This window comes from Lodderomyces beijingensis (genome assembly GCF_963989305.1).
Source record: "Lodderomyces beijingensis strain CBS 14171 genome assembly, chromosome: 8".
Classification (NCBI taxonomy): domain Eukaryota; kingdom Fungi; phylum Ascomycota; class Pichiomycetes; order Serinales; family Debaryomycetaceae; genus Lodderomyces; species Lodderomyces beijingensis.
This window is the reverse complement of record NC_089977.1, coordinates 863,039-885,221: the sequence shown is the minus strand read 5'-3', so window position 1 is coordinate 885,221 and position 22,183 is coordinate 863,039. Positions and strand designations below refer to the sequence as shown.

The window sequence follows — 22,183 nt, the reverse complement described above, 5'->3', positions numbered from 1 at the left end:
ATGCCCTGACCCCCCGCCTCCCCCATCCTTCAGCACCTCCAGATCACAGCTATTGTTTCCGCCTCAAGCACACGTGTCCAGCTCCCTCAAGCCCTTTGGCACCCTTGTGCGCTTATCAGCTATGCGGCAGATCGAGTATGCAAGTAACGCTTCTGAGAAGAGTGCCAACCATTTTTTGCAATCAAGAAACTAGGTAATAACGTTGCAACAAACATAGAAGAGAGACAAGTCATTCGATACAAGATGCAGAACACGGCATCAGAATGTTGAAAATTTGGAAAAACCAAAGAATTGGCAAGTTGAGAAATGTTTGAAAAGTGCCAGTCGGAGCCTGTCCTTGTTTAGCAAAAAAAAGGTGAGCTTGGACTTAGTTTAGCAGATTCAGATCAAGAATACGAGTTCTAAATTGGGGCGTAGGTCTTGCATCTTCAGACGAATACGACAACTAGGGCGGTGGTTCGACTTGCTGCCCATTCCACACATACGGCATGTCGCAGCAAAAGAGTGATAAAAAAAAGAAAAAAATTCATCAGATCAAAAATAAGAACCTGGTGAGCCCCTTCATTTTTCTTTTTAAAGCTTATTGAAGCTCAAACCGCAGATTCGTTGCTGATAAGGGTATGTTTGCTGACAAGTTTACACCAGCAGTCGGCTTGATGTCTTAAAAAGTAGCCAGCAAAGCTCCCAGGGCTCCCACGGTCCAGGACTCGAGAAACAAATTAACTCTGTTTTACCGTCTATTGCCATATCCATTGGTCGGTGGTCCCAAACCCAAGCTGGTCTAATTGTTAGGGGTCCTTGCGGCCCATGGCGCATCAGATCGAAGGACTTAAGGGGAGAAAAGGGGCGGTGAAGGAAGGCTTAACTTTGTGATTTTTGAATGCGATTATAAGGCACAAGACACCCCTATATTACTCTTCAACCTCATCTTACGCATCTAATTTACAAATTAACCCATTCAATTCCCGAGATTCCTCACATCTGTTGGACATTTTACTATAGAAGGATACACTCCAACTAGATAACTTCTTTCCATCACAGGCACTTCCCTACTAATTCTGTACTTTGTGCGTTGAAAAAAAAAAAAAAAAAAAAAAACGGGAACTGAATGGGTATTTAATTTAAACTGGCGCAGGTCAGTGCCAGTCGATCAGGCACCAGGGCGCCCAGTTTCTCAGCAACGACTGACATTTTTGGTCCGACCATTAAAAAGAAAAAACAAGAAGGAAAAGTGACCAACCTAGGTTCAACTGTAGAAGCGACAGACAGGTTGAAAAGTAAAATCGCAGTTGGAAGTTTTAAAAAAAAAAAAAAGGAAGTTGAACTTTCTTGGAAAAGCAGCACCATTTGGGTTCCAAATAGAACCAAGCCTGTTAATTTTCCAGTTCCTTCGTAAGAAGACCGTATCGACATCTTGGGTGTGAATGTGAATGCAAGTTGCGTCCGTAGATATTGGTCAAAAACTTTTTCTTTCTCTTCAACAACAGTGACTGTGCACAAGCACAAGCACAAGCACAAGTCCATTTCTCTTATCAGAAAAGATAAAACTAAAACTCGACTATTTGTCGTTTGTCAAGTATTAACGGCAAGAGGGAAGGGTTAAATTAATCTTGTCTCTTTTCAAACCAGGCCACGACGCCGCACTGAGCCACCATCCACTATAATAGGGTGGGTGCAAAAAAAGAAAAAAAAAATATTGAATGGAACGAGATTCGAACTCGCGCCTCCGAAGAGATCAGGAAAGTATGGTAAGTGATGTTAACCTTACCCTGACGCCTTAAACCAGCTCGGCCATCCATCCAATTCTGTTATTATCGTGTTCTGTTCATCATAGTTAATGTGCTTTTTTTCAACAATCAAAGGTTTTGAATCTTTTTCCTTTATCAACCGTTTTCATGGATGTGTTTGCAAATGGTTCAGTTTAAATAGTCAGCCTCCGATATTGCATTGAATGAGCAATGGTCTCCTCTCTAGAACATTCTGGGTGAAATAACGCCGTTGTATTTATTTTTGTTTTTTTTGCAGCAAATTGTCACGAAACTATTTCTCAGAATCAGCATTGCTTTCCCAATTGCAACACATTACAGCATCCACGCTTTTAAATCAAGGTTCATGTTCTTCTCCGATGATAGGGCACTTTGCCTGCCTTTTGGTCGAAGAAGGAACAAACACGACATTGCAAATATCTTACAGCTTTGATCTGCTGGTGTTTCTCCCAGCAACTCCGACTGAGTGCGTGACAATCGGTACAGGCTCGCTGTGTTCTATGTATCAATGAAGTGAAACCTCAAAAATAAGGAAAGTACAACAAGAGCAAGTGAAACACATTACAAAACACATCTCAACTTGGGTTGATTATCAATTTTAAGATCCAACACCACGTCTTTGGTGACCCACATTCAAATATGCAAAAAAAAAAAAAATATCAGCATTGATTCCGCCCAGGATCGAACTGGGGACGTTCTGCGTGTTAAGCAGATGCCATAACCGACTAGACCACGGAACCTGGTAGACGCACGAATTGCGCAAATCAGAAAATTCGCCTCAAAATGCGTTTCAACAGGCAATTACCTCCCTTCCACTGCCTACACTGATGGCAGTCTCTAGACAAAGACTAGCAGGTAACGGTCAAAGCCCTTTCCCATAATCTACACCATCCTTCCTACCAAGATGCATCATAAAGTTATAGCAAAAACAAAGACCCAAGTTTTTCCTTCTTTTTTTTGATTTTTATTTTTATTTTTTTTTTCATTTTCGGCACCGAGAAATCCGAATCGGGGAACAGCGCCAGGCACCTACAGCTGAGAAAAGCTCAACTATCGGCAACTTTCGAGAAAAAAAAAAAAACTTGCAAAAAGAAGAAGTAGAGGTTCACCCATACATTAGCGTCGTGATTCAAAAATTGCAGCGGGAAGGGTTGCAATTGCGACTGTGGGGAGCGAGCGATCGTGGCCAAGCTGCGCGTCTCGGTTGACCCTTTTTCTCGGGCTTGAACAACAGGGACACCAGACGACACGCGAAAAACAATAACAACCGACAACTCCGATTTTTCGAGAAGCGAGGAGGAGGCTAGAGGGGACGGCTCACTGGGGGGCAGAGCAATACCCTGGACACCTCTTCCATATCCGTGACCCCCCGAGTCAATGGATCTCTAGATCCTCGCTGTAACCCGCAAGATTCTCCCCGTGGCATTTGCCGGCTCTCTTGTGATGCCCAACTCTCCACTTTCGATTCTCAATGTCGAGAAAAAGGCGACACTGTCCTGCACATAGCCGCTTTGGGTGATACGTGTTTATTCCTCCTGTTTAGAGCCACTCTCCAAAGGAAAAAAAAAAGAGAGAGCCAGGGATTGGGAGTATTTGGAAATTTCAGATCAAACAACAATCTTCCCTTAACCCAGAGCTTTTGTTCAAGAGAGTCACCCCTAGTCCAACTTTCCATCGTTTCCATCGACCATGGCTAAACCTACTGCAGCTAAGATCAAGGCAGCAGCAGCAGCAGCAGCGGCCGCGAATAGCAAAAAGAAAACCGGGGACAATGGCTGGACAATTGACCCATTGGAAGAACCAGTTTTCAAACAAGGAATCACTAGAGAGTATTTGGTGACGGACGCAACGGCCACTTTGGTCAAGAAAAGGTCTCTTACCAATAAGGACCTCTTGTTTCTTGCGTTGCTAGCATTTGTGGGCGTGTTTGTTAGAATGTACAACTTGTCCCTGCCGGATTCGGTTGTGTTTGATGAAGTGCATTTTGGTGGATTTGCAAGAAAGTATATCTTGGGCACCTTCTTTATGGATGTCCATCCTCCGTTGGCCAAGATGTTGTTTGCTTCAGTGGGTGCCATTGGCGGATTCTCAGGCGACTTTGAATTCAAGTCTATTGGTGACAAGTTCCCCGAGAGTACCCCTTATATCTTTATGAGACAGTTTCCTGCCTTGTTGGGTGTCGGTACTGTTGTTTTGTGCTATTTGACATTGCGCCAATCCGGCGTCAGACCAATCATTGCATTCATCACCTCATTTTTATTGATTATTGAAAACTCAAATGTCACCATTTCGAGGTATATCTTGTTGGATTCGCCATTAATCTTTTTCATTGCCGCTGCTATTTACTCTTGGAAAAAATTTGAAATCCAAGTGCCATTCACATTATCGTGGTATAGAGCTTTACTCTCGACTGCTTTTGCCTTGGGATTGGCTTTAAGCTCGAAATGGGTTGGATTATTCACCGTTGCTTGGGTGGGCTTTTTATGTGTTTACCAAATGTGGTTTATTATTGGTGACTTGTCCGTTTCCACTAAAAAAGTCTGGGCCCATTTCTTTCTTAGAGGATTCACCTTGTTGGGCGTTCCAATAGTCTTGTATTTGGGCTTTTTCGCCGTTCACTTTCATTTGTTGTCTAAAGAAGGCGATGGTGGTGCATTCATGAGCAGTGCTTTTAGAGCAGGCTTGGAAGGAAACAAAATCCCCACTGACGTTGTTGAACAAGTTGGTTTAGGTTCAGTGGTGACCTTGCGCCACGTTGACACCCAAGGTGGCTACTTGCACTCTCACGACCATTTTTACCCCACCGGTTCAAAACAACAACAAATCACCTTGTACCCCCACTTGGACTCCAACAATAAGTGGTTGATTGAACCATATAATGGCACCATATACAACGACACATTTGTCCCCTTAATCAACGGTATGAAGATTAGATTGAAGCATGTCAACTCGGGCAGAAGATTGCACTCGCACGATGAAAAACCACCCGTTAGTGAACGTGATTGGCAAAAGGAGTGTTCATGTTACGGATACTCTGGATTCGCCGGTGACGCTAATGACGACTGGACAGTTGAAATTGTGCAGCACAGAACTAAAGACCCCAATGCCAAAGTCTTTGTTGAAGCTTTAAAGACTATTTTCCGTTTAAGACACGCCATGACTGGGAACTACCTTTTTTCAAGCGAGGTGAAATTACCAGATTGGGGATTTGGCCAACAAGAGGTCACCGCGGCATCACAAGGCCAGAGACATTTAACACACTGGTATATCGAACAAAACGAAAATAACATTTTGCCCGATGATCAAAAAATTATTATTAATTACCCCGAGTTGAGTCTTTGGGAAAAAGTTGTTGAGTCCCATCGCAAAATGTGGAAAATCAATTCAGGATTAACTGATCATCACCATTGGCAAAGCGACCCCACCGAATGGCCATTCTTGAGAAGAGGTATCAACTACTGGTCAAAAGAACATAAACAAGTGTATCTCTTGGGTAACGCTGTTACTTGGTGGGGAGCAACTGCATTCATTTTCGCCTTTGGAATCTACACTTTTATCACTGGATTGAGGTGGTATTTGGGCACGCCGCTTTCAACAAACAAGGAAGTTTTCAACTTCAACGTGCAAGCATTCAGCTATGTTCTCGGGTGGGGATTACATTACGTGCCCTTTTTCATCATGGGGAGACAATTGTTTTTGCACCATTACCTCCCAGCTTTATACTTTGGAATCCTCGCGTTGGGACACTTTCTCGAGCTTTTGACAAACTATTTGACTTCAAGATCAAGATTATTGCAACAGATTGCCCTCACGCTTGTTGGTGGGTTCACCATATTATCGACGATTTTCTACATCAACTATTCACCTTTGATCTACGGTGCACCATGGACCAAGGCTGGATGTGAAGTGTCAAAGCCATTCAAATCATGGGATTATGATTGCAACAACTTCCACAAGAGCTTGGCGGAATATGCATTCCCTGAAGAAAGTGCCGCACCGGTATCATCGGCAAAGGAAACAGTGGCTGCTGAAGCCAAGCGTACATCAAGCTCAAAAAAGCCAAAGAATGCCCAACAGGAGAAACATATTGAAAGCCCCTTTGCGGAAAATAAGCAAGCTTCAAAACAAGAAGTTGAACAGTTGGCTCCTCCTGAACCCAGAGTGGATACACCCAAGGTTGAAGAGAAATCAGAAAACCCAATCGTTGATGAATCTGAAATAAAGCTTGAAGAAGCAATTGGCCAAGCAAAAGATATTGCCAAACCAGTTCTTGATGAAGTAGTTGAGCCCGCTGCTGAAGTGGAGGAAGAGGTGGCTCAAAATGTAAACGAAGCTAAGGGTGAAGTCGAGGAAGCAGTCGATGAAGTCGAAGAAGGAGAAAAAGGAGAAGATGAGGAAGAGGAAGGAGAAGGCGAAGGAGATGAAGAAGAAGAAGAAGAAGAAAAAGGCGAACAAGATAAAAAAAAAGTTGTTGAAGAGGTTGAGGAAGTGAAGGAGGAAGTCAAGTCAGCAGCACCGCCTAAGGTAGAAGTTGCAGATGCGCATGTAGAAGCTTTAATCTAATAAAGGAATACGAATGGGTTTTTGTCATTTTTTCGATTTTTTCATTTTTTTTTTTTGAATGTAGCTCCTACTATAAACAATACTTACTTTGCCAAAAAAAAAAAAAAAAAACTTTTGATCTCATTAATCTTCACTGTCGTCATTCTCAATAGCTCTGCCCTTGACAAATTTCTCCATCCGCACTTTATCATTCAAGACGAAATAAAACTTAAAGCCGCGGGACAAGCTCTGCACGACAATGAATACGAGAAAAGTCACCAATCTCAACTTGACATAGTCATCCGGGTTGTTAAACAGCATGATGCCCGCGACTTGAAGACCGAATCTTAGCGCAGTCGAGTACCCGAAAAGGTAGATGCAGTTCAACAATATTTGGTAAAAGCCGGACTTTTGCAATATTTGGTTAATGGTGAGATTTATTGGTTGTACGCCTCTGATCCGCACCGCGATGTTGATCATGAATCGCAACGCAGGCAACACCGTCCACCCAGAAGCAACGAAATGCGTAAACAAAGCCCTGAAATCGAGATCGGCAATGGAAATGCCCGCTAGTCTAATCAAGGCGTCATCGAGGAATAATTTATGCACAGCGAGAATCCATACTGACCACAAGCCGGCAATGACATAGAGCGGGATCGTAAACGGCATTCTCGCGACCATCTGCGCATTCATCTCCAATGCACGCCGCAACACGTTTCTGTTTTCAGGTTCTTGCACCGCTGCTTCGTTGTGTGCACCTTCACGTTCATGTGCACGCTCACGTCCAACTTCAGCTTCAGCTTGTTTGTCAAAGGCAAGAAGCATGCGCAACTCCAAATATAAACCGCACAAAAGGCTCGCCAGGTCCGCTAGTCTCCAGTCCATGTCACCCAATCCCGTAATCCCCGGTTTGATTGTCTCCGCAATCTGTACAACTCCAAGAACTATCGGGCGGCCAAGTAAAAGTCCAATCATGGCCACGGCAAGGATGAGAATGACGGCAAACACCCAAAGCATCAATATCAAGGCAAAGCAGCGGCGCTTGAAATTTGGTGGGCGGTACACAATTACATAGGCGTCATCCGTGGTTGCCTCGCCTTCATCTTCACTCGTGGGAGTCTCGTATCCGGTCCGCCTCAAATCCTCCTCTTTAACCCCGCGCAACAACTTGTCGTCCTTGGTGACCGGAACAAATAGTTTTTTGATAAACTTTCTCGACACGGTGTCGTTATCTGGGGCTCTCACATAACTACCATCAGGCACGAAGCATGCCATCACCGATGGATCTGTTTTGAAGATATTTTGTGCTTCCCTTAAAGTAACTGGCTGGGTAAAGTCAGGCTGCGACAGAGCAAGCAATTTTTGGACAAGATTGCGATAGACAATGTATCCACGCTCGTGCAGAATAGGCTTGCCGAGGATGAAATGTGACAATCTTAGTTTATGAGCACTGATTTCAAAAGCCCTGGTCCAATACAAACGTACATACTTGGTGATAACCGGCTGAGCCTCCACGGCGGTGCCAAAAGTCCCAAGCATGATAAACGTGGGTGTTGCTAAAAATTGCATTGGCAACAAAACATTCTTCTTTCCCCCTGCCACCAAATACCTCAAGCCCCACGTTACTCCGCCAATTCCTATCAAGATAAACGCAGTGTAGACCTTTGCACTGAGGTATATGCGCGACAATTGTAAGCTTATGGGTTTCATCAAGGCGTCATGTATCAAGCGAGCATTTTGGTCATCCGGTGATCTAATAAAGAACAACACACCAGGACGCAAGATTTTCGCTCTAACCATGCCGATGAACAAGGCAAAGATCAACATATAAGTGGTTCCAGCACCCCAATGGAACAAAGTGCGCACCCATTGCAACTGGGTAAACTCATTCGAAGTAGTGAACAAGAGCTGGTTTTGATTGGTGATGGCCGCCAAACAAAAGTCAACCAAGTATCCACAATAAAGCGGGAACAAGAAAATTTCAATCCAAAACACAATAAAGACTTTTGCCGTGGACTTGAACTCGAATAGAACCGAGTATGCATATCGTGATGCCCCAGTTATCGGTTTAGCTCCAGAGGAGAGGAATGTCATGATTCGAAACACAACAAAGCAAACAAGGCCGTAGCCGATTGCAAGTGAAATTGATCTTTCCAACAGGGTATACTGCTGGGTATTTCTCGAAAGCAAGTTGCGAAAGATGTTGATGCAGGGGCGGAACAAGTCGTCAACAATTGCGGAATAAAACGCATCAACAAATTGGTAACCAGTGTCAATGCTTGTGAAATCCTTATTTTCCAAAAACTTTGCAACTTTATAAACTCTTTGTGGCATGGGCACAAAATTTGCTGCAACTTGCAAGAGCCAGCCAGTGACAAAGACAAACACATTGCCCAACATGTGCGGTACCAAATAAATTAAAAACAAGTATGCAGTAATGATGGAGTCGCATAGCACCATGAGAAATAACGGTGTTTTAATATTCAACGCAAATCCGAAAATTTCCAAAAACTCACCAAACGCACCATTTTGATTGTTATTGTTATTGTTGTTGTTATTGTTGTTATTGTTGTTGTTGTTGTTGTTGTTGTTGTTGTTGTTGTTGTTGTTGTCATTGTCATTATTATTATCATTATCATCGTTATCATTGGCACCATCTTGATCATCTAACACCCCCTGCCCACGTATAAAACCATCATCATCATCGTCTTCCTCTTCGTCTCCGTCTTCGTCTTCGTCTTCTTCTCCGAAAACAAAATCTTCAAGCATATTGCGATTATTGGCTCCACCTCCATTTGCAGCAGCAAGAACAAAATCATCCTCTTGCAAGACCTCCACGTTGTCATTATCGTTCTCATTCTCGGCATCGTTCTCGGCACGATGGTTGTAGTCGGGTGCCTCGTCCGCGCCACCCATGATCCTCTCCACATTATCATTAAATATCTCGCCTCTATTAATAGCTCTTCTCAAGTTCTCCTCAATTTCCATATTAGTTTGGTCATTATTGCCCACATTCTGCAAATCATCAATGGCTCTCGTGAGGTTGTCCAAGCGCTGCAAGGTCTGCATCGCCTCAGCTCCTCTTGCCTCGGCGTCCTCTTGCTCAAGCCTCCGTTTCTGTTCTTTCAAGCTCTCCAAAATATTATGCAACACATCCAACAACCTCTGCTTGGGGGCCCTGCCAATCTTTCTATACAACAACTTCAAGTAGCCTTCATCGCGAATCACCCATTCCCTCTCCACAAAGAGCGCCACGTGAATCACCAAGGCCACAATCAAATGCCGCACCCCGCTGGCATAGGTGTAACTGAGCAACACCTTCATCTCCAAATAGTATCTCAGCATGGGCGTCAAATTCTGCATCGCTTGTAGCGCCTGGTTTATGTTATAGTCTCCATAGTACAATGCATCGAGAAAACGGGGGTTATTTACAGGTAAACTGCCGTCAATGGCCCAAGTGTAGACTCGGCCGCAGAACTTCCAGAAAATCGGCACTTGGAATAGGATGCATACAACGTATAGCGACACGCTGAGACTTTGGATCAACGTCGACGACACAATCTCAACAAACTTCTGCCACACCAACGACAACGGGATCCTATTGGGCATGTTTGGGTCGTAAATGATCTTGAAACGGTAAGGCGTGTTGCAAATGTCGCACTTCTCATTGTTGGACTTGTTGGAATGCTTGAGCCACTCAAGGAGACAGCCCTGATGGATGTATTTGATCGAGCCTCGACACTTGCAAGGGTGATACAAAGGCTGCGACGCCGTGCCTTCGCCTCGACAAATCCGGCAGGTGTGTTCTAAATCGGCCATCTGGTCTCAACGCAAAAATGAAACAAAAAAGTAGCAAAAAAAAGAGTCTATCGTGTGTGTGTGTGTGTGTATATGAAGGCCCCTGTTGAAAAGTCTTATCACGAGGATACCTATTACTATGTACAGAAGATGATCAAATTAGCTTAGAAAATTGGAAAATCAAAGTTGCTGTTCCAAAAGTGGGTATTTGCAACACTTGCTATCCTCAAATCTTGATTCCTTTTAGGGGGTTTCTTATTGCTTGGATGTTGGTTGCTTGGTTGGTGGTAAAATGGTGGTAATGATGGCGGTTCCCGTGGAAGTTGATGTGAGAGGTCCCCCTTTTTCAGCACAAGAGTGGAAGGAGAAGGATTGTAGCAAAGTACACTACCCATCCTTAGTAATGGCCAGGGCCTTATCTCCACCATATCTACGTCTACAAGGTCCAAGTCACCCGGGCTCATGAGATACAGGACTTATACAGCAGTAGGAGCCTAAGGGGAGAGAGCCCCCCCAGGGGTTTGGTCACTCTTTCTTGTCGGTTCCCGGAGGTTTCCTCTTTTTGTATTTCTTCTTGATGGGGTTGCCGTTTTCGTCCAACTCGACGGCGCGTTTCTTGTATTTCCGCTTGCGGCGGATGATGTTGCCCTCAGCGTCAAGCACAGGCTCGCCCAATTGGTCCTCTGCCGCGTTGTCGGCAGCAGCAGCAGCAGCAGCCGCGTCGTTCTCGTCGTCGTCCTTGCCATCTGGGCCCTCCTTGTTGTCTTCGTCGTTGCTGTCGTCGTTGCTGTCGTTATCGTCGTCATTACTGTCGTCATTGTTGTTGAGTCCGCTTTTCGCCTTCTTGGCTGGATCTTGCGTCCCATCGTCAAACATCTTTTTCGCCTTTTCAATCTTGCGGCTTTGCTCAAGGAAGTAGAGCATCCGACTGAGCTTCAAGGGGTCATTGCGGAGCACAAACGCCAAGTCGTTGAGCTTGATCCGGTTCCGTCGGCCCTGGGACGCGGCGCGGTGCACCATCTGTGTGGATAGCGTGGCGATATACTCGACTAGGATGTCCTCGACGGCGTTGATTGTCGATTCAAGCGAAAAGGGCGTGTCGCCCATGGCATAGAGCATGTTTTCAATATCCTTTAGAAATAGTCCCTTTCTTTTGCGCTTGGGGTATGCTATCGGAGGTAGTACCACCCGCGGAGCTTCATTGCCATCGCTGGGCCCTTCTGACATTTGGAAAAGTATATATTTGAAAGGTCCTGGGATTTGCAAGGATGAAAGTGTCACCATCGGTATAAGGTACCAGCGAAGGGCAAATAAAACCCACCACGTCAATTGTCGCATTAATCAAAACGCGACATTGAAAAACGCGACAATCGTGACATCTACAAGAGAAGCCATGGCCCATCCAGCTAGGAACAGATATTATGCATTTCTTTGAATCAATACAATCAATTAAATATTTGTATATATGAGTATATATATGTGTATATATGTATATAATTTGATACACTGTCTGAGTTTTGTATTTTTTGGGGGATTAAAACAAAGCAAAGACGGTCTTATACAGCGGCCAATGGATCCCTCCTCTTCCATTCCAAAATCAAATCGTCCTTGGGGAAGATCGTAGCAAAGACTTTAATCTCTTCGCTCAATGCAGTCTTGTGATGAATCAAATGGGAATTCATGACAAATTTGCCCAACATTCCAGTAAACAACATCAAGACATAGTTCTTTCCAAGACAAACGTGAGGACCAGTTCCAAACACCAACCAGTTTCTCTTGTCCATGTCTCCCGTGGTGTTTTCCCATCTTTCAGGGATAAACGAGTCTGGCTGGTCGTAGACTTCTGGGTCGTGCAATGCTGGATACAAGGTTGGAATGATCATCGACCCTTTCGGTGCAGTGTATGAGTCGGTGACTGGGAAAGGTTGCTTGACAACATAAGGCACCATCAAAACCGGCGGTCTATACCTCAAGCTTTCTCTAACAACGTTGTTGGTGTAGGTCATCGAGTTGATCAACTGCAAATCGAGAGGCACCAGCGGGTCATTGTTTCTAACGCGCAATTGTTCTTGTCTAATCTTGGCGACGACATCTGGTCTATCGGCCACGATTTGGAACAACCAGCATGCCAATGAGCTCGAGGCATCTTGAGATGCGAAAAGAAAGGTAAAGATCACCTCGGAGATCTCCTTATCGGAAAAGTTTCTCACCAACAATTTGGATTCCGGGTCGTCCGAGTGTTTTTCTCTAGCTTGTTTCATCAAAAAGATCCATTCGTCCATGATACAAGTTGCACTGCCTCCATTTTCAATATGGATCTTGGCCTTGGCTGAGCACTTTTCAAAAATCTTCATGGTATCATCGGCAATCTTTTTACCGTACCAGGTCTTTGTGTAGGGGATGATGATGGGGAAATTGACCAACTCCAAAGCAGCCGTGACTCTATAGTAGTTGTCCGCAATCAAGGCGATTTGGTCCTCGGTGATGTAGTCACCACAAAAAGTTCTCAATGACAAGGCACACAACAACTCTCTAAACTCGGGAAAGAATTCTCTTGCGCCCTCGTAGTTGCAGAATTTTTCAAGGTAAAAGTCCATGTATTTTTCAAGCACGGGGATGTAAATCTCCAAAGCTTTTTGCAGAAACAAGCCGTTCAAGGATCTCCGGTAGTCGACGTGGTCCTTGCCGTCTAAAAACACCCAGTTGGAAGGCCTCAAGATCTTGACTGCAACGTCAACGACACATGGTTTCACGTATTTGGGCGAGGACAAAATTTTTCTGGCCAAGTCTCTGCTCGAGGCAATCACAACAAACTTGTGGAAAATCGAAACACAGCTCAAGTCCCCACTGTCCCACTTCGATTTGTACTCTTCAAACTTGGGGTCCAACGACTCCAAAAACGGACCAATGATGGGCCACACTTTGAAGGTGGGGCCAGCAATGGTGCCCTTGTTGAGCTGATATTTGACCTGGTCGTATAACAACACCAGCACAATCAAAGTAGCCGCGATTTGAAGCCATGAAACCGACTGGAAAAAATTGTAGACATAGTTTATATGTTGGTTCTCGGCGATAAACTGCTTTGTTTGCTCATTGAGGATTCTATCGACAAACAAGGGAGTCGATATGTTGAAACTCGACATTTTTTTCCTTTTCCAAAGTCAACAAAGCCAGATGACAGGGCAAAAAATATCGAAATTCTCTATAAAGAAATGACCAGCTCCAAGATAACGATTGGGATCCAACCCCGGTGAACGAGTGTGGGTTAGATATAGAAAAGAAACAAAGGGAAATGGAATCAACCAATTGGTGAATGAAAAGAAGTAAGCCAAAAAAACAAAGAAAAAAAAAAGTGTTTGTAAACTGGATAGACGGGTGGATTGTTTTGCACTAGCGCTAGACTTCTTCTTCTTCTTCTTCTTCTTCTTCTTCTTCGTCTTCTTGCGTCTTGCCTCTTCTTCTTCGTCTCTGTCTCTGCCTATCTGTCTTCGTGTTTCACCTTCGGGTAAACTTTACAAGCAATTAAATTAGATTAGAGTTACAACCAATGCAGTTGACTTTTTTTTCTCTCAACCTCCCACTAGTGGGCTCTGGCCGAAACTGCGGAAGCGGGCCCCGCGGGAATGTTGTGATCTCGGACACGGGTGCCTCGGGGAAGATCATACGATGCTTCTACGAGCCAAAACAACAAGCGCCACAACTACAGCTACAATGCGGCCCAGCGAGTCGTGGGTATGACACAGGGTTCCTCGACATCCACGATCCAAGCAGCAGGACTCGTCAGATCCATCTCGGCCCCAATCTGCAAAGGATCGGTGTTGAAGAAGGGAGAGACAAACACGAACCTACAGGCATCGCTCGTTTCCACAAGGTTCCGCATCGTCTCGTCGTATAAGTTTTTTTATTTTTTCGCGAGTCTATACGACGCCGGGGTCCCACATCCACCATCAACAATGCGCTCGCTCCTCCATCGTTTAGCCATCGCTTCATAACAGCAGTAGCATAACCAACTCACGCCAAACCAAAACATTGCACTTATTACTGGATACGGCTTGGAGGAAGAGCCGGATATTAACTGCGCGTCATGTTCTTGTTTTCCGTAAGAATCAGAGCCCTTGTGATCTTTGGCACCAACTACATTATAAAATGCGTTTTTGATTATCACGTGCGTGAGTCACGTGATGGCTCGAGACCCACGGCGCACGTGATACCACCCACACGTGATTTGTTGGTCACGTGATCATCACTACTTTCTGCTCCAAAAACAGCTCATATCTTATGTTTTTAATTATCACGTGACTTAAGCACGTGATACCACCGGCACGTGATCTAACTGACACGTGACCATCGCATAGCTTGTGACTTCAGAGAGAGAGGATGATGAGCGGTAATAAAGCCAGCCTGGTGTTTGGTCTCACACGGGGATAAAGTTGTTTGAAGCGCACCCCCCCTCTCGTATCCACTCATTTCGTCGCCGCGTCGTCTCCAAGAATGGTCTATCCACATACAAGTGCACAGTCGAAGCTGCTGCTGTTGTTGCAAAACTCGAGATCTCGTGACAGTGGTTATCGAGACACACGCTACCAAGTGTGCACTTTTTTTTTCCGCGCCGCACGAGCAACCTCCCAGAAAGGATGCGTTTCTTTGCAAATGGTGTTAGCGAGATGAGATCCATTCACGGTTTTATAATGCTGTAAAAAAAAAAAAAAAAAAAAAAATCCACTTGGATTTATCAACAATAAAAAAACAAATAGAACACGGAAAAAAAGATGGCAAAGAGGAAGAGCAAGTCTCGGGATATAGAACGTCGGAAGAAGGTGAAACAAGAGCAGGACTCGCAGCTATCGACGGGCCTATTCAATGGAGAAATCAGCCAAGGCAACGAAGAGGAAGTGGAAGAAGAGGATGTTGCAAATCAAGACCATCAGGGTTTCGTGAATTGGGAAAATGAAGAGCAGGATTACGAGCTAAGGCCTCGGAAGTTAAAAGAGAAACACATGGTTGAGTCGTTGCCTATTAAACGTCAAGACGGAACCGTCCAACGAGTCATGCGCGAGGTGATACTGAAAGACCAGTCTGAAGACGAGGAAGACGAGGAAAAGGAAAAGGAAAAGGAAAAGGACAAGGATGAGGTTGACGAGGAGGAGGTTGACGAGGATGAGCACTCTCATCTTACCCCTCAGGAGAGACTCATCAAAACCAAAGAAGAGATTGCCGAACTAGCATCCAAACTCATTGAAAACCCCGAAGAAAACGTCTCGTGCCTCACGCGATTGCGCAAAATGTCCGAATCGCGCAACTTCATGACGTCCCAATTGGCAATCATGGCAATGATCCCCATCTTCAAGTCGCTCGCTCCATCTTACCGCATCCGGGCCTTGACTGAGAGCGAAAAGAGAGAAAAAGTCTCACGAGAAGTGGCGCGATTACGTCAATTTGAACAGAACTTGGTGGTCAATTACAAGTCTTACATTGATTTGCTTTACAAGCACTCCAAAATTTCATATTCCAACTCTTCAAACAACAACAAGATCACCAGTGACCAACTCAAGAAGGGCAATTTGGCCGTGAAAGCGGCCCAGGAACTATCTCTTTCCTCGTTGCGCCATTTCAACTATAGAAGCGACTTGTTCAGCATATTGATTAAACGGTTGAACAAAAAGCCCAAGCATGCGCAGGATCTACCCGTGTTTGTCAAATCGATTCGAGTATTGGAAACTTTGTTGAAAGAAGACGAGGAACATGGAGATATCACCGTTGACATTATCAAAATCATGACCAAGACCATCAAGGACAAGAAATACCGAGTCGACGAGTCCGTCGTTAATGTTTTCCTTTCAACCTCGCTATTAGAGGATTACGACCCCAACAGCAACAAAGACGCAACCACCACCAGCAAACCCAAGTTGAAGAAAAAAGATCGCGTCCACTTGTCCAAAAAGGAACGAAAGAATAGGAAAGAAAGCAAGGAGATTGAAGAAGAAATGAGAGTTGCTCAACAAGCCATCACTGTGGAACAGCGGGAAAAGTACCAGGCAGAAGTACTCAAACTTATCCTCATGACATATCTCGAAATCTTACGCGCAGCGGGACAAAGCCCCTTGACAGACGAGCTGGCGCGTGGGCAAGATGCAAGCTCACTAATGGGGAGCGTCTTGGAAGGTTTGAGTCGATTCGGCCAAATGTCTAACTTTGACCTCCTCGGCGATTTCCTTCAAGTACTACGCGAGATCATGCTCGATATAATCGAAGAACACAATGTCGAAGGCGGCATTTATACCGGCAAGGAAATCCGCACCATGCTCCTTTGCATCGCGACCTCCTTCTCGTTAGTGCTCAACCATGGCTCCATGGGCAAACTCCCCATCGCGATCGACTTTAGCACCTTTGTTGACACCTTGTACAAAATCACCACCGATATTGCTCTCGACCCCGACTTGGAGTTGAGCCACAAGAGCTTGCGTCTAAGTGATCCGCTCGGCGAAGAAGCTCAAGAAGAAGGGCAACTGGTCAAACCGGCAGTCAACGTATCCACCAAAGCCGAGCTCTTGCTCCGATGTCTCGATTTCATCTTTTTCCGCTCCAAAAACGGAACCGTTCCCAGGGCTGCTGCCTTTGTCAAGAGACTATACATTCTCACCTTGCAAGCACCGGAAAAGACCAGCTTGGCGGTGTTGAAGTTCATGGGCAAGTTGACGAGTCGATACGATAACAATTTGAAAGGGTTGTACAACACCGAGGAGCGAATCAGCGGAGAGGGGAACTACATCCTTGGCATTGAAAGAGACGACGAGGCCATGGTCAAGTTGGAGAGATGCAATTACGGTGCGGCCACCCTCTGGGAAAATGTGCTCTTGGATAGCCATTATTGTCCCATGGTTAAAGATGGTTCGAGGTCCTTGATGAAGAATAGCAAATCTGAAGCGAGATGAAATAATGCTAGTCAAGCTTTGTTTAAATTTTTGCATGAATAGAATATCTAGAGAACACTGTGATCTCTTTCTCCCACATAGTAGTAGTGGTTGGCCCTTACCATTCTGCCATGGTATCCAGAAAGATGCCAAAATGCACGTGCGCGCAAAAACCTTGATATTGTGAAGATCTCTAGATCAAGCCAAATTGATCACTTTACAAACAAAAAAGAAGCAACAACCTAGAGACAGATGCTTGAGTTGTGGGATAGAGCTGCTGCATCGCGTGATAGGTGAATAAGCTCCTGCGCCCGTGGACTTTTCACCACTCCATTCACCACTTAAAAAATTTTCAGATCTTTGGTGGCGTGTAAATTTCACCAAAGATATCGGGGATCTGTATTTAAGAAAGGGCAGAGGCACCACCATCCCAAATTTTTTCATTTTTTAATCGCCACCAGCTACAACTCAAGGATAAGTTTGAAAAATGAGCCTATCTTTTCAACTCAACGTGGTTGCAGATGAAACGGCTCATCTCCCTCCATATTCAGATAAATGCATCCTACCGCAATCGATCCTCGAGTCGATAACGCATCAATTTTCAGATAAGATTGCCACGGGGGAACCACTAATATTCCGACTATCCAGCTGTGATGCACCGCACAGTCGTAGTTTACACGTGGGGGTACGAGAATTCACAGCTCCTGAAAACTGCATCATCATGCCCACTTCCATCCTCGCGAGACTCCAGCGCCCATTGACAATCTCCATCGAGCTAGAGTTCACTATCGCGAAAGCTAAATCAGTCAAGATCAAACCCAAGATGTTTTATCCCAACATTACAGACTACAAGTTCTTTTTCGAGGCTACAATTACGAAATTCTACACTTTGGTCCAGTTGGGTGAATTGACGATTGAGACTGGTGGATTGCGCTACGAGTTTCTAGTTGAGGAGATTAATGGCGGAGAGGTCCAAGTTGCCTCGTTGATCAATACCGATGTTGTGCTTGACGTTGTGCCGTTGGATGATACTATGGCGCAGCGACAATTGGACCGGTCAAAGTCCATGATGGAGAGGGAACCGGTGACTTTGCACAAGGGCGACAGATTGGCGTTGCAGTTGAAGCCGATTTTGCAGCTGAGTGGTGAAGTGCCCCTCGTTTACAAGTGGGATCGAGCTGCCGGCGGCGATGTTGAATTCCAAATCAGGAACGTGGGCGGCAATATCGAGGATGTGTTTAACGTGGACTTGATTGTGGGTGACCAATTTTGCGGCTTGGAGAATTGGCAGTTGAGCACGTTGGATCAGGATTCAAAACTACAGGAAAAGAGCGAAAGTGGGGAAGCAGTTGGCAAGCAATTGAGACAGCCAGGTATAAGCAAAAGTAGCAAAACTTCAAAAGATGGTGATAGTGACAGCGCTTTTGTCTATGTGACTCCATTTGCGTGGCATAGTGGAGTTGAAGTAGAATTGATCGTGAAGGACCCCCACGAGACGCAATCTAACGGCACAGCACACGACGCAAAAGACACCACACAAGCAAGATGTTCCAACTGCTTGAAACTGATCCCGCGGGATAAGCTCCAACTTCACGAGCTCCATTGCTTGAGAAACAATGTGCGATGTCCCCAATGCAACGCCATTTTCCACAAGTGCATTCCAGCAGCACATTGGCATTGTGAAGCGCACCCCTGCAACAGCAACAAAGTGCATGGAAACACCGAGTTTACCAAGTTCAAACACCAGAAACTTTACCACACACCGCAAACGTGCAGCTGTCGACAAGAGTTTCCTAATTTTTTCCAACTTGTACAGCACAAGTCGCTGGACTGTGCTGAGAAACTACACCAGTGTCGATTCTGCATGCTAATTCTCGCGCAGGGGAAACCGAGCTATGAAAGTGTCTACAACAACATGAGCCAGCACGAGTTTGAATGCGGCAACAAGACAGTCGAGTGTGTCAAGTGTGACCAGATTATTCGCCATAAGGATCTACAGAAACATTTACAAGTGCATCAACTTGACAAGGCTAACTGGAATGCAAGCTTTGTATTTGAGAAATGCCGCAATGCCAACTGCGTCAATCAAAACTCAAGCGAGAATCTCTTGGGGCTATGTTCAATGTGCTATGGTCCATTATTCGTTTCACAACATGACGCCACGCACCTCAAGCTTCAACAGAGATTAGAGCGACGCTATGTGTTGCAAATGACCAAAGGGTGCGGTAGTCCGTGGTGCAACAACGAGTACTGCAAGGTCAACTCCAGCTTCACGATCCAAGAGGCACTCGGTGTGATAAACAGCAAGTTGTTGAAACGCGTTCAACACCCAACCCTACCAATCAACGCAAAAGAACCGCCCACCACTGGCAGTGGCAAGAACGACTTTTGGTTCTGTGTGAGCCAGTCGGTAGCGGCCAAGAATGTGCTCTATCAATTGTTGCTCTGCGAAGACCAATACGAGCCAAAGATTCTCTTGAAAGCGCTACAGCAAAACACCGACGACGAGCTGAAGATCAGGGAATGGTTGGAAGAACATGGCGTGAAGAAACGCATAGATTGATAGATATCGATAGACCTCTTGCGACTTTTACGTGGCAGACTGAATGAGCTCTGACCCTCGGCAATCACCGACGATCGACAACAGACAACGCTGGGTTAGCTGCCCCACGAAACCAACAAGCATAGACAAGGAGCACCCACTGGAGCCGTGCCCCCTCCCCCTCCTGGCAAGTGTGTGTGTATCTCCTTCTCAATGGCTGGCTGCTTTCCCACTGGCTGCTTTCCCACTTGGTAGCCGCTCTCGGGGTAGGCGGAAGGAGGGCGGGTGGCAAAAAGGAATAAAGTACACGACCCTTTTTTCAAAAGCCGCATTATGTAAGCCCTGAGGTAAGCGCCCCCCACCCCTTTATCTTATCAGCTCCCCGGCGCCTCTATAGTGTGTGTGTGTAGTGTGGGTATCTACTGGCTACTGTTGCCACCCTGTCACGTGACACGTATCATTTCCGTCTCTCCCCCCAATCGACGTTTAAAAGGGAGAGAGCGAGATTGCAACAAAAATTGTACCCTTTTTGATACTCCTCTTTCTTTCTTTCTTCTACCACTTTCTCAACCAATCAACTGGGCAACCAACCACTCACTCAGTCACTCATCTATCTTTCCTTATTTCGACCGAGTGAAAACGCGTACGCATAAAAAAACAAAAAAAAGACAACTTTTATATATATCTATATAGTGAACAGCAAAAGCGCAAGGCAAGTCTCGGCAGTTTTTGTTTGTATAAGTATTCAGACTCGCGACTCATAGAAACAAGCTAATCTCGCTACAGAGGAACGTAAGGATGAGAATCTCAAGAGCTCTTGGACTCGCTGTCCTTGCCACTATGGCTGCAAGTGTCACCATTCCCGAGATTATCGACGTTTTCAAGTCGGACAAGTTGGCCAAGTTGAAAGACGCCGGCCACGAAGCCGCTCACCACTTGGGTTTGCAATTGGCTGACAAAATGGCCCCCATTGTCAATGTAGAGTGCACTAGAAACATCATCCCCCACCGATTTATCATTGTGTTTAAAGAATCCGCCGATGTTCGCGAAATCAACTTTCACAAGGAATGGGTTGCCGCGACCCAGAGCGAAAACATGTTGCTCGAGACCGATGAGGCTCTTAAGCAAGAGTTTCTCAAGCTGGCCGGTGGTGGCGGCATTGGCGGCATTGTTGACGCGTTTGACATTGGCTCATTGAGGGGCTACTATGGCTTTTTCCTCGAGTCGACTATTGATTTGATTAGGAAAAACCCCTTGGTTGAGTTTGTCGAAAAGGATTCCATGGTTTACGCTAATGAGTTTGACATTCAAAAAGGATCTCCTTGGGGGTTGGCAAGAGTTAGCCACCGCCAGCCTCTCTCGTTGGGCAGCTTTGACCAATATCTTTACGACACGGACGGAGGCGAAGGTGTCACTGCTTATGTCATTGATACTGGTGTCAATGTCAAGCACGTTGAGTTTCAAGGCAGAGCCGTGTGGGGTAAAACCGTCCCTTATGGCGACGCTGACGAAGACGGCAATGGCCATGGTACTCATTGCGCCGGTACTATTGGCTCGCAGGATTACGGTGTGGCTAAAAAGGCGGAGATTGTCGCTGTGAAGGTGTTGAGATCCAACGGTTCAGGCACCATGTCTGATGTTGTTAAAGGAGTTGAGTTTGCCGCTAACTCCCACCAGCAAGCGGTCAAGAAGGGCGCCAAGGGCTTTAAGGGCTCCACCGCCAACATGTCCTTGGGCGGTGGCAAGTCTCCCGCGTTGGACTTGGCTGTCAATGCCGCTGTTAAAGCTGGCTTGCATTTTGCCGTGGCCGCGGGTAACGAAAACCAAGATGCTTGCAACACCTCGCCTGCAAGCGCCGAGAATGCCATTACCGTGGGTGCCTCGACCATCTCCGATGCCAGAGCCTATTTCTCCAACTATGGTAAATGTGTCGATATCTTTGCCCCAGGGTTGAATATCCTTTCCACCTATATTGGCTCGGACACGGCCACTGCTTACTTGTCAGGTACCTCGATGGCATCTCCACACGTTTGCGGTTTGTTGTCGTACTATCTTTCCTTGCAGCCAGGCGCCGAGTCGGAATACTTTGTTGCTGCCGACGGGGTTACCCCAGCACAATTGAAGAAGAATTTGATTGCATTTGGTACCGATGACATTTTGACTGATATCCCAACAGACACACCAAACATCTTGGCATTCAACGGTGCTGGCCACAACTTGACTGAATTTTGGCATGAGTAAGGGAGATTAAGGGGCGAGGAGAAAGTTTTGAAAACTGGCTTTATAAAGTATAGATTTGAAGAGGATTTTTGCAATTATTAACGCCCGACTAGAAGAGATTTTGAACGTTTATCCCACCATTGTAGTCTTGATTAAGACGTCAACAGGCTTAAAACGCGTTTCACCTCTACACACGGTTGAGAAAACCTTGCTCCTTTGAGTCGGCTCTATTTCAGCATCACCTCTGGAAACTGGTCTCGCTATCGAGAAGCGTTATCACCAGTAATAGTGGCAAACTCCCACACTCACTTACTCACTCCGGAGAAACGAAAAAAAAAATAGGAAGTGAAGAACCCATTTTTCCACCACCACCACTGATATCACCGATACCCCTAACAAGTAGA

At 45.6% G+C, this 22,183-nt stretch overlaps 7 protein-coding genes across 7 annotated transcripts; 4 read left to right on the top strand and 3 right to left on the bottom strand. All coding sequences in view use genetic code 12, as the record gives it.

The window, feature by feature from the left end:
- Positions 1 to 3,455: 3,455 nt before the first annotated feature.
- On the top strand, positions 3,456 to 6,329 carry LODBEIA_P61110 (uncharacterized protein; the record flags this gene model as incomplete). Its single annotated transcript, XM_066976519.1, has 1 exon — positions 3,456 to 6,329. One exon carries the CDS (start codon positions 3,456 to 3,458, stop codon positions 6,327 to 6,329), a length of 2,874 nt encoding a protein of 957 aa, XP_066833049.1.
- A 123-nt stretch (positions 6,330 to 6,452) lies between these two features.
- Positions 6,453 to 10,127, bottom strand: LODBEIA_P61100 (uncharacterized protein; the record flags this gene model as incomplete). The annotated part of the gene is made up of 1 exon (XM_066976518.1): positions 6,453 to 10,127. The coding sequence occupies one exon, from the start codon at positions 10,125 to 10,127 to the stop codon at positions 6,453 to 6,455; it is 3,675 nt and encodes a 1,224-aa protein (XP_066833048.1).
- A 504-nt stretch (positions 10,128 to 10,631) lies between these two features.
- On the bottom strand, positions 10,632 to 11,333 carry LODBEIA_P61090 (uncharacterized protein; the record flags this gene model as incomplete). The annotated part of the gene is made up of 1 exon (XM_066976516.1): positions 10,632 to 11,333. One exon carries the CDS (start codon positions 11,331 to 11,333, stop codon positions 10,632 to 10,634), a length of 702 nt encoding a protein of 233 aa, XP_066833047.1.
- Positions 11,334 to 11,662: 329 nt separating this feature from the next.
- Positions 11,663 to 13,249, bottom strand: LODBEIA_P61080 (uncharacterized protein; the record flags this gene model as incomplete). The annotated part of the gene is made up of 1 exon (XM_066976515.1): positions 11,663 to 13,249. One exon carries the CDS (start codon positions 13,247 to 13,249, stop codon positions 11,663 to 11,665), a length of 1,587 nt encoding a protein of 528 aa, XP_066833046.1.
- A 1,626-nt stretch (positions 13,250 to 14,875) lies between these two features.
- Positions 14,876 to 17,038, top strand: LODBEIA_P61070 (uncharacterized protein; the record flags this gene model as incomplete). The annotated part of the gene is made up of 1 exon (XM_066976514.1): positions 14,876 to 17,038. The coding sequence occupies one exon, from the start codon at positions 14,876 to 14,878 to the stop codon at positions 17,036 to 17,038; it is 2,163 nt and encodes a 720-aa protein (XP_066833045.1).
- Positions 17,039 to 17,504: 466 nt separating this feature from the next.
- Positions 17,505 to 19,580, top strand: LODBEIA_P61060 (uncharacterized protein; the record flags this gene model as incomplete). Its single annotated transcript, XM_066976513.1, has 1 exon — positions 17,505 to 19,580. One exon carries the CDS (start codon positions 17,505 to 17,507, stop codon positions 19,578 to 19,580), a length of 2,076 nt encoding a protein of 691 aa, XP_066833044.1.
- Positions 19,581 to 20,357: 777 nt separating this feature from the next.
- Positions 20,358 to 21,800, top strand: LODBEIA_P61050 (uncharacterized protein; the record flags this gene model as incomplete). The annotated part of the gene is made up of 1 exon (XM_066976512.1): positions 20,358 to 21,800. The coding sequence occupies one exon, from the start codon at positions 20,358 to 20,360 to the stop codon at positions 21,798 to 21,800; it is 1,443 nt and encodes a 480-aa protein (XP_066833043.1).
- Positions 21,801 to 22,183: the final 383 nt, after the last annotated feature.